Source organism: Kryptolebias marmoratus, linkage group LG2 (assembly GCF_001649575.2).
Source record: "Kryptolebias marmoratus isolate JLee-2015 linkage group LG2, ASM164957v2, whole genome shotgun sequence".
Lineage (NCBI taxonomy): Eukaryota > Metazoa > Chordata > Actinopteri > Cyprinodontiformes > Rivulidae > Kryptolebias > Kryptolebias marmoratus.
The window spans coordinates 4,244,977-4,258,469 of record NC_051431.1 but is presented as its reverse complement, the minus strand read 5'-3'; the positions used below and the strand labels follow the sequence as shown (position 1 = coordinate 4,258,469).

At 37.1% G+C, this 13,493-nt stretch overlaps 1 protein-coding gene across 4 annotated transcripts in view; it reads right to left on the bottom strand.

Moving 5' to 3' along the window:
• Positions 1-13,493, bottom strand: part of LOC108236019 (rho GTPase-activating protein 42) — a 95,743-nt gene that overhangs the window by 52,902 nt on the left and 29,348 nt on the right. For all 4 annotated transcript variants that reach the window (XM_017416429.3, XM_017416430.3, XM_017416431.3 and 1 more), the window contains exons 2-3: positions 7,517-7,612; positions 1,617-1,678 (exon numbers count right to left, since the gene is read on the bottom strand). In XM_017416429.3, coding sequence (XP_017271918.1) covers positions 1,617-1,678; positions 7,517-7,612 — 158 coding nt within the window. The remainder of the gene's footprint in view (positions 1-1,616; positions 1,679-7,516; positions 7,613-13,493) is intronic.

The following is a 13,493-nucleotide window of genomic DNA, read 5'->3' as shown; positions in this document are numbered from 1 at the left end:
AGGAGGACAAATAACACCTTTTCTGTTCAAATTGCCAACCCGCCACAGTGGCGTGTGTGTTGATCAAATTCACCCGCCACTTCAAATATTTACCCGCATTTGGCGGGTGCCGGGTGCTAATTTCCACCCCTGGATGATATATTGATTGTCTTTGAAAGCCAGGACAGGGAGTGCTTTAAAATCATCTGTGTTTTGCATATAACGTTAGGGTGTGGGATGGTTCAGGAAGTTAAGAGTTGGGGAGCAATTCTGTCTCACTCAGACACCCACTGAGACACATCCTCTACCTCCTTTGCCCTTGGCCTTTACGTCATGCCTGGTTTGTCTTTAGACACTCAGCCTTGTTGGAGGTTTGTTTTCTGACCTTTAGACCAGCCAACCAGAACTACAACTGTCACTTTCTGTATGACACAATAAACAGTAACAACTGCATTAAAATCATCTAAGCTCAGGAATAAATCACATAAAAAAATAGGCCTTAAAAAGGTTTTCATAAAGTTCCTTCGCTGCATTCATGTTTGTTGAGATTAATTACCACTTGTTGCCGAAAGTGAAGCAATAATGTTTTCACTTCTGTGTTCATTTATTTGTACTGTTAGCAAAATATATTGTAAATCACCTCATAAACTTTAATGAAACTTTCAGAAAGTAATCACTGGGTTGACGTCTACAACCAATTAACCAATTTAAGATGGTCACCACAGCAAAACAACCTTAGGAAGCACAAAAATTGCTATAAATCAGCCCACTTTGCAGATATTGAGCTCAAACATGGTGTGTTAGTAGCTGAGCTTCGTCCCTAACACATACTCTGAGGCCAACATATTTGCTTAAAACCTTGGCATTAACTGCTGCAGCCAACCTTGTTTGTCTGTTCACAAAATATCTTGTAAACCCACTGGAATGACTTCAGTGAAACTCTAAGAAAGTAATTATCAGCTGTACATCTACAACTGATTAACTTTTGAGGTCAACACAATTTAACAGTGGCCACCACAGATAATCAACTTTAGCTTACTCAAACACATAATGTTATTTTCAAGGTTTCACCAACACAGCTTTAACTACTAACATCAGATGATCTTAGTCTATAACTGTGGCATGAAAACTAGGGGATGATATGCATTCCTACAAGGAATGCTAGGCCTTTAACATAAATATAGATATCTTCAAAAACCCAAAAGAAGAAGTGACTAAAGTACAGGATGGTAACATCAACAATAATTCTAATGTCTTTACATGCTAGGTTTATAATAAGGTCTTGTTACAGTTTAGGTAAAAACATGAATTGATTTGTACCTGAAGATTTAAAATTAAAGCAAGCGTTAATGGCATTCCTTTCTGCAACTACAGCTAAATTGTGTTTTTCTTGATTGGTTAGCATAATTTAAAAAGACAAAACATTTGGAGTTTAGCATAGAAAATAAATTCAGAGTGACTCTAATCCCGGTATGCATATTAAAAAGATCAGAGAAAAGTCAGGTATAATAATCAACGTGTGCTTTTGTGATTTCTTTATTCACACGCATTATAAATAGTGTTGTAAATTAAGTGACACAATAGTTGCCACAATTTCTGTTTAGTTTTGTCCTTTTTTTAATAAATTGCATTCTTACCAAGCGTCTCCTTTCCTCTTCAACTGTGCTCAACAGCTGGGAGAACTCTTTAAATGACTGCGCTGAAACAAAAAGAAGGAAATTTGAGTACCAACATAGAAATAAATGCCATCTGTTTGATAATTGAATGCCTTAACATGTTTGGAATCACTGCACAGGTACAAACTGGGAACCATCGCGTTACTCTGATAAGACAATAAAACAAACATGTTGCAGTCATTAAAGATCAGATGTTCCAGGTACTGTAGAACTGTGCCAAAATGTTTTTCTTTGTCGTTTCAGACCCTTCAGTGCAGAGCGTAATAAAAGCATGCAGCTGTCCAATTTAAAACCAAGCCATACCTAGCCTTAAGAAACAATACTTCAATTGAATGGATTCCACTGATTGCTTCTCCTTACTTTCTTCTCCTTTACAATACACTGTCAAAATGTAGAAGAGACTGATGTGGGGGTGATGTGCTCACACCACCTGGGATAAACGTCAGTAGCCTGTATTACATTCTGCACAGCCAGATGCATTCAGAATACAATCCGTTTTACCTTATCTGCGCGAAAATTGAGTCTTGATAGTTTCACATCTTCATTAAATCGAAGGCCAGATACAATTTGGTCTCTGTTGGTCAGCCCCTGTGTCCAGCCGTTTAGCTGTGGTCGAGCTGCTTCGCTTGCCAACACAGTAACATCATTATCAGCCCTGACAGCCTGGCACGGGGACCCATGCATCATCTTAGACACTTTGGTCCATTTACACACCAAAGCTTTTAAAAAGCAGGGAGCAATGATTTTGTGCCAGGGATCTTGTGGGCAGCTGGCCTTCTATTAACGCTACCAGCTCCTTTATCCACAGTGTGAGCCTCTCAGGGGGTAAAGGCCACAGCAGGAGCCGCTAATGGGACAAGATTAGAAAGGAAATGGGAGTGAAAGTGGGGTTGCAGCTCACATATAATTCACTAGTAAATAGAGGAAAGGCAATAATTATGATGAATCACTGCACGAAATAAAAAAGGTGAATGAGGATAAGTTTATAGTAAAATTTCTTGCATAAGTTTATTTTCCTACACTCCATTTCAAATATAAGTGTTTCTGTTTGATATTTAAGTGTGCTAATCTTAACTTGTGCTCATCCAATTTGCTCCCAAAAGGCTTTGAACAGCTCTAAAGGACTGACCTTCTGAATGAAGGGGGCCTCTAACTTTTTGAAAAATTTAAATTTCTATAGCTACATCAATCTCTTGCCCCTATTGATTCGTAGATAACGGACATGGAATGTGAATGTCACTGCAGGAAGTCATCGAGTGAAATCGATAAAAGGTCAGGTGAACCCGTCTGGCAGCATCCCGATGTTACTTGGGGAGGCTGGGAGCATCAAAGTGAACTGTACCGATACCACATCAAGATCATGGATGGCATTCACTCAAGGGTCCGCCTGTGTCAGTCAGGAAGCTTGGTTTCATTGATGGCGAGATTGATTTCAACAGGCTGTTTCATTTTTCCCCTCAAATAGTTTTCCTGGCCTTTTCTCACTGAGATGGTGAGTGAACACAGTGACAATACAACTCAGAGGGGGGAAAGGGATACAGAGCACATAAATTGAAACTCAGTCCTATTCTGAAAAAAATAAAATGAAAGAAAGGCCTGGCATTCCTTGGAGGAATGCATATGGTCTTTTATTGCAGTGTTAAATTACGACCATCTAATAATAAGAAAAGAAAGTTTTTACCTGTTCCAGGCAAACCTTGAAAGATCAGTTAGTTGTGGTAGACATGTTAAATTGTGCAGACTCCAAATGTTAACCAGTAGTAGATGTACATCCAATGATTAGATTGTGAAAGGTTCATTAAGATCTGTCTAGCAGTTCACAAGATATTTTGCTAAAATACTACAAGAGTTAATGGCAAAGTTTTAGAAACAGATCTAGCGTGATCAGTTAGCTTTAAAAGTATAAATTGAGGATGACTCCCGGCTACAACCAAACCAAATTTTAGGTCAAGATGTGTAAAACATTTTTGTTTTATAAGATCAGCTGGCTGTGGCAGCCATTTTGAAGTGGACTGACTCCAAAAGTTGTAGATGTAAATCCACTAATTTCTAGAGGTTTAATTAAAATCCATTAAGTGGTTCATGAGATATTTTAATAACAGACACACAATCACCCACACACTTACACACAAATGGTGATAGCAAAAGTATTGCTGATGCAACAAATTTCAAATTTTGTACTGTTTTAAAAAGCTTGACATTACTTTACATTTTAAAATTCATAAACTCCTCTTAACGTGTGACTTGGCGCTGCTGTTTTAACTGTTGCTATTGTGCTAATTGTTTGCATTACAGAAACAGGTGAAAGGCTAAAATAACCACTGCTCTATCAGTAATCAACATATTCTTTATAGTAGGCCTGGGAATGGGAGCATTGCCTCAAATTAAAGTGTGCTTTATTCTAATGAGACTTGGCTCTGGGTGTGGATTTTTCCATTAAGCATAATTAGCAACTGTGCCCATGGCCACCGTACGGTTACTTCAGCTTTGTGTAGAAAAAAGAAACAGACTATTCATTTAGCATTCTGATGAACATTAAAGCCTCATGAAGAGAGGGCCGATAAGCAGTCCAGCCCTCACAGATGGACAGTAATTCAGCTGTCGACAGCTCAGCAAGGACTGAGAGACGTGAGCTGGGAATAATGAGAGTGGTGCAAAACAAGAAGAGAAGGAAGGGGCCAGACTGGCATCTCTGCCCATTAGAGCCAACATCTCCTCCTGCACAGCTGCTTTCATACACCTGATGAAGGCGAGAAGGTTTTCACCTCCATTAATCTCTGACACCGATCACAATTAGTCCTTCTGATCTCTCGGAGACAGAAGGACGCATCATAAGCACATCAATAGCATTAATTATTCTGTACTTTAAGATCTGTAAGCCTCAAAGCTAGACCATAAATTTTGTCTAAAACCATTGATTCTTACAAAGCCATAATGATTTTGCCTGTGCAAGTGTGTGCGTGTCTGTGTTTTTATCAAAATATCTCATGGACCACTCGACAAATTTTATTGAATCTTGCAGGAAGAAATCAATGGATTGACATCTACAACTGATTAACTTTCAGAGCCAACTCAATTTATAGCATCGTCAGAAGTTGAATGAACAACAGAGTTCCTTGCCAATAGTTGCAGGGATTTGTATGTGTGTGTACAATTACCACAAATATCTGTCTGCATAGTCCATTCTACTGGAAAGTGATTTTCCATGGTAAAATTGTAAATGAACCATTTATTGTATGTTTCTGTGGAGGGCCAAAAATGTCTGTATTTGTAATTGTAGCCAGGAATAATTGACCTGTAACAGCTCAGTTGGCAGTTGTATCCCTGGACCCTCCACATGTTCGAGTCCTCAGAGAAGATACTGAGCTACATTTTGTGCAGTTGGCACAGCTACTCTGCCATGATGTGCGACTGAACATCTGTGGAAATTGTAATTGTAATCAAAGGACTTAAAGGACTTAAAGTGTCTCCATAACCAAAAGTCAATGAAGTACATTTGGTCATTTCAATAAAAATGCCAAAATTCTTGAAAGACAGCAACAACCAAAACAACAAAAATCAAATCTACTTTAAAAAAACTGATCACAAACACAATTTTATTATCTTTTGTATGAATTTAAGAGCACCTAAAAGACAAAAAACGAACAAAGAAACAAAAAACAATACAAACCAGTACTTTATCAACAGTGTTTACAGATAAAAAAAAAAGATAATTTTTAAAGATACTTATTGCAATGCCATGAACACCGGTTAAAAAAATTGATAAAGATGTTCCTCATTTTGATGTTTATTGTGTCCCCAAATGAAAATTTTGTTAGCAAAATTTGTCAATGGCCGCCATCTACCACGTGTTTGTTTTACCTAACATCATGGAGGAGCTATATGGGATCGAGAAGTATGAACATTTTAATGTATTGTATTGATAATCAGATTTGTTGAATAAAGCATTTCATATAACATAGACTGGAAATAAATTAAAATTCAAGTTACAAACACTCCAAGTGTTAGAGTTAAAAAAAATGTTAAAAGGGTAAACTTATCAGTCTAGCAGAAGTTTTGCACAAGCTGTGTTTGAATTTTGAGCTCTGTCTTTATGACGCTCCACCGCCCGGCTTGATCCTCAAAAAATATTCTCAACAGTGGTTTTTATCTTTGTCTCTCATTTCGTTTGTGTTTAGCAGCAGATTCACTCTTATATTTCCATCTAAACCTCTTCTCCGAGATTCTGCGCTTGTCCAGTTCCATCATATTTGTTTACCTACTCAGACTATGGCCAGCCTAATGCAGGTCATTCAAGTGACTCAAGGTTCTACATACTTTTAGGCAAATTCAGCTGAGTATTTTGTTTAGATTTAGTGCATGTTAGAACTTTTTATCAATATATCTGGAAAACTACTTAAGTAAACTCCTTCAGACTGCACCGTTTGTTCAGGGAAACCTTTTTAATGTTTGCTTTTATAGTTTGCAATGAGTACCTTTAAAGGAGAATGGAATGAAACTAATGTCTGAACACTTTTTCCCAAAGAAAAAAAGATTATTAATATTTTATCCATCACAAAAACATAATTAAAAAAACTACACGTCAATATAAATGAATCTATGTACTATTATTCAAAACATTCTTAATCAAAAAACTGTTAGGAAGCTTAGTGAAAAAAAAGTTTTTAATAACTGGGATGATGGTCAAAGGACAAGAAAGTTCTCACTAAAAAGTGATCAAAATGTAAAACTTAAAGTTGGAGATCTGTTATAATCAGTTATAGTCAGGCCACAGTAGTACAGGCTTAATGATCCATGCATAGAGAAAATTAAAGCAGCGCTTTTCAGGAATGCATTAATTAAAGTTGTTTAGAAAGAAACCCAACCCCAGACAGGTTAGGTCATTTGCTGCATGTATTGAATGTACCAAAAAGACTATAAGGGCATTTTAGAGGAAAAATAAGTTGAAATGAGTAAAAAACAAAAGTTTGAGATGGACTGAAACAACCTGCTACACAGATTCTACATAAAAGAAGGTTTGAGGAGGAAAGAAATCACAGCAAGCAGACTTATGACTGGTAAGAAAAGAGCTCTGTTCACAGTTATTTTTAGCTTTTAAAATGAGCTAAATATTGCTTCTACATTAACTATCCCTGCAAACTATTGAGGTTAAATGCATGATGAAGGAAGAGACACCAGACTGATAAGGAAAATTTCTAGCTGGGGACAGAAAAAGGAGCTATTACCAAAATTTTTCAACCAATAAAAGCAGTGAATGGTCTTAAAAACCATACTGTATATAGGGTACATTTTATGCCACTATTTATTTTTATAGCCCGCTGCTGATAGGCAAAGCAATCATGTTTTTGCTCGTGTCTGTGAGTGTGCATACGTGTGCATTTGTTGGTCTGTACAGTTAGCAAAGTATCTCATGAGCCAATGGACAAATGGACAGATTTCAATGAATGAATGTACATCTACAACTGATAGATGCACTAACACATCTTGCATGATCTCATAATATTGAATAAGACAGCCAACCAGGAAGGGTTTTCTTTTGAAGTTTGACCAAAACTGCTAGAACTCCATTCCTTCTGAGCACAAGAAGTATTCAGTTAAAAACTCTGTCATGAAAGATGAGGGGCAATATGCTTTCCTTCAAGGAATCCTAGTCCTTTAGTTTATATAAATAACATTCTGTGTGTGTTTTTGGACATTTTACAGGTTAGTTCATTATGGAAAACTGGTGTTTATTCATTTATTTCTAAACCTAGCACTACAGCATTTTTTTTTCTTTTGGGAATCATTGCCAAAACAAGAGGATATTCGTAATCAATAACCAAGAGAAAGATGGGTTTTCCGGTCTGCTATATTGTACTTACCAATGTTCACCTCATCATCGGTTTCTGCATCGCCTATGCACTCAAACTGGAACTCCTGCAGGGACTGGGAAAACTTCTGGACAGCAGCAGAAAGACCTGGGAAATCAAATAATTGGAACAAAAGATTAGGTACTGCACAGCCAAGTCAGACAATTTTACATAGGTGTAGCAGAAAGTAAATTTAACGAAACCTCCTGGGAGTATTCACACTCAGGAAAGTCAACCATTAACTATTTATTACCACGGGACATATTTCCTCAGCAGGAGCCCATTAATTTATAACCTGGAGCTTCCTGGTTTCCGTAAATAAAGTGGTTAGTTTTGCTTTGTACTTCCAGTGTGTTTTACAAACTAAAAAAATCCCTTCATGCCACTGAAAGGGCACCACAGTTCAGAAAAAATGTGCTCTGTTGTTCTTCATTTGAAGAAGATTTCTGATGTACACACAAAGATAAACAGTGGCCTTAGCGATGTCGTGCTGCAGAGAGTAAAGAAAAGATCAGAGCTGTTTTTATGCATATTTGGACCGGGAGCTCAAACTCTAGGACTCAAGGTAATAAATGGCTCACAAGGCTTGGGGATAAAAATGGAGCCAAATGAATTTCACAGAGAGAGAGAGAGAGAAAGAGAGAGAGCGAGGAAAAAAAAATCCTGCAGTGAGTTGCCAACACCTGCTCTCAGTCTCTGTCTCATGCTCACATGCCAAATATGAGAAGCCTCAAAGCCCCTCCTCCATCAAACAAAAGTCAGATGTTAAACAGAGTTGCTCCACGAGGAGGACGTTTCACCACCAACAGTGCTCTATCATCCTCACAGAAAGTGCAAAATGCATTTGTGTGCCTTAGGAAAGCAAACACAGACCTCTTTATAATCACAAAACACCTTCAATGACTGTAGCTTACAGCAGATTGCAGATGTAAATGGAATGTACTTAAATAGCAACTTTCTGGCCAATCGGGTTGCTCAAAGCACTTTACAACACAATCTGCCCTCATCAACCTATAGATTTATATAGCACTCCACTTTATCTCTACAAAGCTAATATGAATAAATCCTTCTATAGTCTAATCAGTGCTTAAACACCAATGGGGCACATCGGTTCAGTGTCTTATCCAGCGACACTCAGACATGTGACTGCTGCCAGGAATTGAGCCTCCAACTCTCTCATTGGAGGGCAACTGCTCTAACCACTGAGCCACAGCCACCCCATCAGAACATCACAGATGTCTTAACTGTAATGCTGTAAAGAGTAATTAGTTAAAGAGATGGGTTATTATTTTTGAGGGAGTGTTAAGAGCGTAGTGACTAGATTTTGCTCATTGTGTGAGAAAGCACAGGATTTTTATTTCTGTTACTACAAATTGAAATGATGTCCCACCTTTTGACTGGCACTATTTTTCAAACATCACCGCTGAAGAATAGACTTTCTTTCTTTTTTTTTTTAAGATTTGGGTCATATCCAGTGGCTGTGAAGGAAGCAGGGGAGACTCTTAGAGACTCTCATAGAGGCTGTGTTTAATGTCAATCAAAATGTTCACACACAGGCCAAGTGCAGGTTAACCTGTCACTTTACTGCTGGATATGCCGAATAAGAAAAAAAGGTTGAGAAACCTGCAAATATACATCTTAAACTCTACAGAATTCAGTAAAATATAACAAAAACTGACACAAAAAAAGGACTGCAGCTATAATTTACCAATATACTGTAGTTTTTACTGTTTGATGCCATTCCTTAGAAATGTCGGTTGTCCGATTTACAACACAAATTTAATTTTCATGTTTTTCCCATGTATTTTCCATTTTACAAAAATAGAGCATAATTGCTTAACTTCAATAAACATGTATTTATCAACACCAATATATATATAAGCAATAGTGAAGTGATCTTCCTACTTGGAACATCCCAACAGTGATCTTCCTACTTGGCATGCACAGGATTACTGACTGCCAATTTTTTCGAAAGTGGCAAATGCTGATTGATTAATCAGTCTACCTCTACCTAAAATTGCCTTTTTAAAAAATGAACTATAACTACTAGAAAAAAGTGAAAAACAGCAGCTGAAACAACCAGCATTGTGCAGTGGACTGTGGTCCAAGATTTCTTAAAAAAAAACAAACTTTTTTCGATCTTTACCATATAAGCATACGCTTTATAACTGACTAGTTAGGATCCAGTTAACCAACTTATAAATATTCCTTTTCTAAAAGAAACTTGCTTATCATGTATTTACAAGAGTAATGTAATTGTTAAATGGCTTCACAAACTTAATAAGTTTTTCTGTTCTATCAACAAAGAAACTCTGAGTCAGGGTCTAAGTGTTTGAATAAAACTGGACTTCCTTTCTTCACCCTTAAAGACATTTGACTCGCCATCCAAAGGATTCTGCAGTTCCAGAAGCCTGTTTGAGACTTCCAGGTTAATAATGAGTGGGTGGGTGATCCACTTTGAGTGAGTGATAGAAGTCAAATGTGCATCACTGACCCACTGAGCCAAACAGATAGTTTGGGTCATATCAAGCCAGGAGTAATTTATCTTCTCGACAAACATCTGAAGTGTTTTGGTTTCATGTTTCAATGGGAAAATGGTCATGAATATACCTGCAGAGGAGAGTCAGGCCAGATTGTGTTGGATTGGTGGTACCTGAGGCCACTTCATCTGTTTAGTGTTGTTTTCTCATTGAACACAGATGGTTTTCCTCACTCCCCCCCTCAAACCATCTATCTTCTCTGTCTCAAATGTGTACATTACTGCCCTCAAAAGAGTGTTGCTTATCTTTGAGATGAAAGTGGAAAGCTGAGTCCTGACCTGTTTGCAATTCTCTCTCTGCTGGCCAGTTCTCTTCTTTGAAAAGATGGGAGAAATAGCTTTAGGAACCAAGAAAAATGTCAGTTTTCTTTAGAAATGCATTAAGCTTCTTGTTTTTTTACTGCATTTTAATGATTACCCAAAAGCATATCATGCATTCATTATTAGTTATGCTAAAGATAAAATATGCTTTTACGCAACCATTTTACCTAAGCCTGATTAAACATTTTATATTATCAAAACTGATTTGTGAGTTTTCAAAACCCAATGTATAGTGAAGCATCAAAAGAAATTTGAAGACAGCACTTTTGGAAAACTGCGATTTTCCCAAGCATTGCGGTTTTTACACCAGGAAGATCAGGCTGATGTGCGTTTGCTTTGCAGTGCTGGGTTGTGATCTGATGTAATCAAAAAAAGCAAAGAGGTTTGTTAGTTTCAATTCTCTTCACTGCCAGTCAGTTATTTTCTTTGCCATCTTGCAGAATTGTTTCCTAATGCTGAGAACAGCCTCCAAGTTTGAATGAAAGTTACATTTTGTGCCTACTCAAAATCTTTGTCCTTAGCGTAAAGACACCAGTATTTCATTTAAGTCTGCAAGTTTGGACATTTTTGGACAAACGACAGGTTTGCATTTGAGGTTCAATTAAATGTTTAAGTGTACTGAGTGTGCAGCCTAGTTTAAATTACCATTTTTACACAGGGCTGATGAAAATTTAATTATTTCACAACATATCCCTGGTAATTGTTATGTACTATAAGCAGTGTTAGATACAGTAGATAGAAGAATATCTAAACAATCATTAGTTATGGTGAGATACTAAGATACATCTTCTATCAATTTACTGAAGTCAAATAAGATAATTTTTTGTTGCCTCAGGGTCCAGGATACATCGATGCAGAATTGGGTGTAAAAGGTGACAGCTCTTTGAGCACCTACCTCTTCTCCCACAAGTGTCAAAACCTTTTTTTCTTTACGTATAACACAGTGAAGGGTGCATGCTTCCAGACTTTGTCTCCAAGGCAAACATTTATTAGTAACAAGCAAAACCCTCGGAGACTGACAATGTCTGAGAACAAATGAGCAAAATAATACCTTTTTTCTGACCTTCTGACTGTCGAACTTTTTGTTCACTGACATTAATGTGTGAGCTGTTGTGATAGTGACTGAAATATTAGTTATATTTAGTTTTTGCTCTATCAAAATCATCACAGTCTGAAAGGATACACAACACAAAGGGCAAAAATTCTTAAAAAACCTTTTGGATATTCTCTCTGTGAGGTATAAATCTTTGATGTTTATCACATTCTTATTATTCTCTGCTTGACATTTCAAACCATTCTGAGAAAAGACAGAAAATGCTTCTTTTCCCTTTTATTCAGACAAGGGAAATCAATGGAAAAATGCTCTCAAACTTTCCAAATTGAGAGAAAATAATATGACACAATGACTTATTACTACAGCAGAGTTTATCTGTGTCGTTAACATTTTGACTTTGTTCAAGTAACATGTAAAAGTCAGATTTTACATAAAGAGTAAAGTAAAGCAAATGAGAATGTTGTGCTATAACTTGCTACTTGACACAAAAAGAAAGCGCTTTCATTGCTAATCTATAATAGAGGTTGAATTGTTACTTACTTTAATTTAAGGTTTTGAAATTTATGTTCCTTGGTTTTACAAAACAGAAATTGGTGCTTGTTAGAAAAATGCAAATGGAAAAAAGGGGGAGTGTTTGGTCTCAGCCAAAATGCATCAGTGGTGTGAAAATATCTCAGTATGAAAAGATGTCACAAGATTTTCCATTTAACAACTGTCCCCTATAATATTTTGAATTACAGCTGAGCTACTCTATTTGAAATGGTGAAGTAAACTGAGAGCTATTGGATTAAAAAATGTCTGAAAAATTGCAAACTGCAGAGTAACATTTGCCCAACAAAGTTCAAGGTCAGAGCATGATTCCAAACTTAGTTTTAACGTAGTAATTACAAGCACACCATTATAACATAGATACATTTGTCAGAACCTGAACAAAATCTGCAAAATGAATTATTTTAAGCCATGTTTAATAAGTGTAACAGCAAAGCTCAACCTCTTCGTTAAACCTGCTGTCAGAGCCACAGGCATCTCAGTTGTAAGTTCTGTACAACACAAAAATCCTAAGGAGTCGGTGTTGAATTATCTTGTAAACCCTTTACTGTGCAGTCTTGCCTTCATTGACTTTTCCGCAATGAGTCACAATTGGCCAAGAGCTACTGCATTCTGTTTATAGAGGTGAGTGACCACTTAAGAATTAGAGAAGCTTTAACAGTCTAATACTCTGTGGGAAAAATAAAAAGAGTAAGTTTTTCCTCCTCACTGCCTGCCTAAAACACAACCTCTCTTTATTTCTCTTCATGCTGTTAAAAAAAAAAGAGTAAACAAGACATTTACTTTAAAATATGCCCAGAAATGCAACACACCTCACTATGACATGAAATAACTAGTATTTACATTTTTATCCAAGAAAATAACTCTCTGTTATTGTGAGTTTTGTTGTTGTCCAGACATCCATTTTAACTCACTATATGCTGTTTAGAACAATCTTTCACTCGGCTGCAACTGTTGGAGACTAGTTGGCAACTCACAATTGCAAGAAAATTGCGAGAAAATAGACTTTCCGCTTCAGTCCTACTGAATTCTAAGTGTTTGTGACTGGTCGCCAGGGAGCCAAGTGGCCAATTTTAGAAAATCACAACCTATTTTTGTCTGCACAGCTTGCAAAACTGAATTCTAGACCATGCACATTATTTTAATGCCCACCTATTCCTACACCATGCCTGTCTTGGCCAACTTTGTTCTCACTACTGGAGCCTTTTTAAATTTTTTATCATGGGCGGGGTTTTTCGAAGCCACCGGCCAAATGCGGGTAAATATTTGAAGTGGCGGGTGAATTTGATCAACACACACGCCACTGTGGCAGGTTGTCAATTTGAACAGAAAAGGTGTTATTTGTCCTCTTGACATATAGTAGGCAGTAATGTGCTCAGGTTGCTGCTGTTACATCGAGCCCCGTTCCCCCATCAGATACGGTTCCCCCTGCGTCTCCGTAAATAATGACTTATCTATTAACAGAATTGTTTAGAGGGGCAAATATTTCTCATTAAAAAAACAAAAAACATCATTCTTTTAAAAAT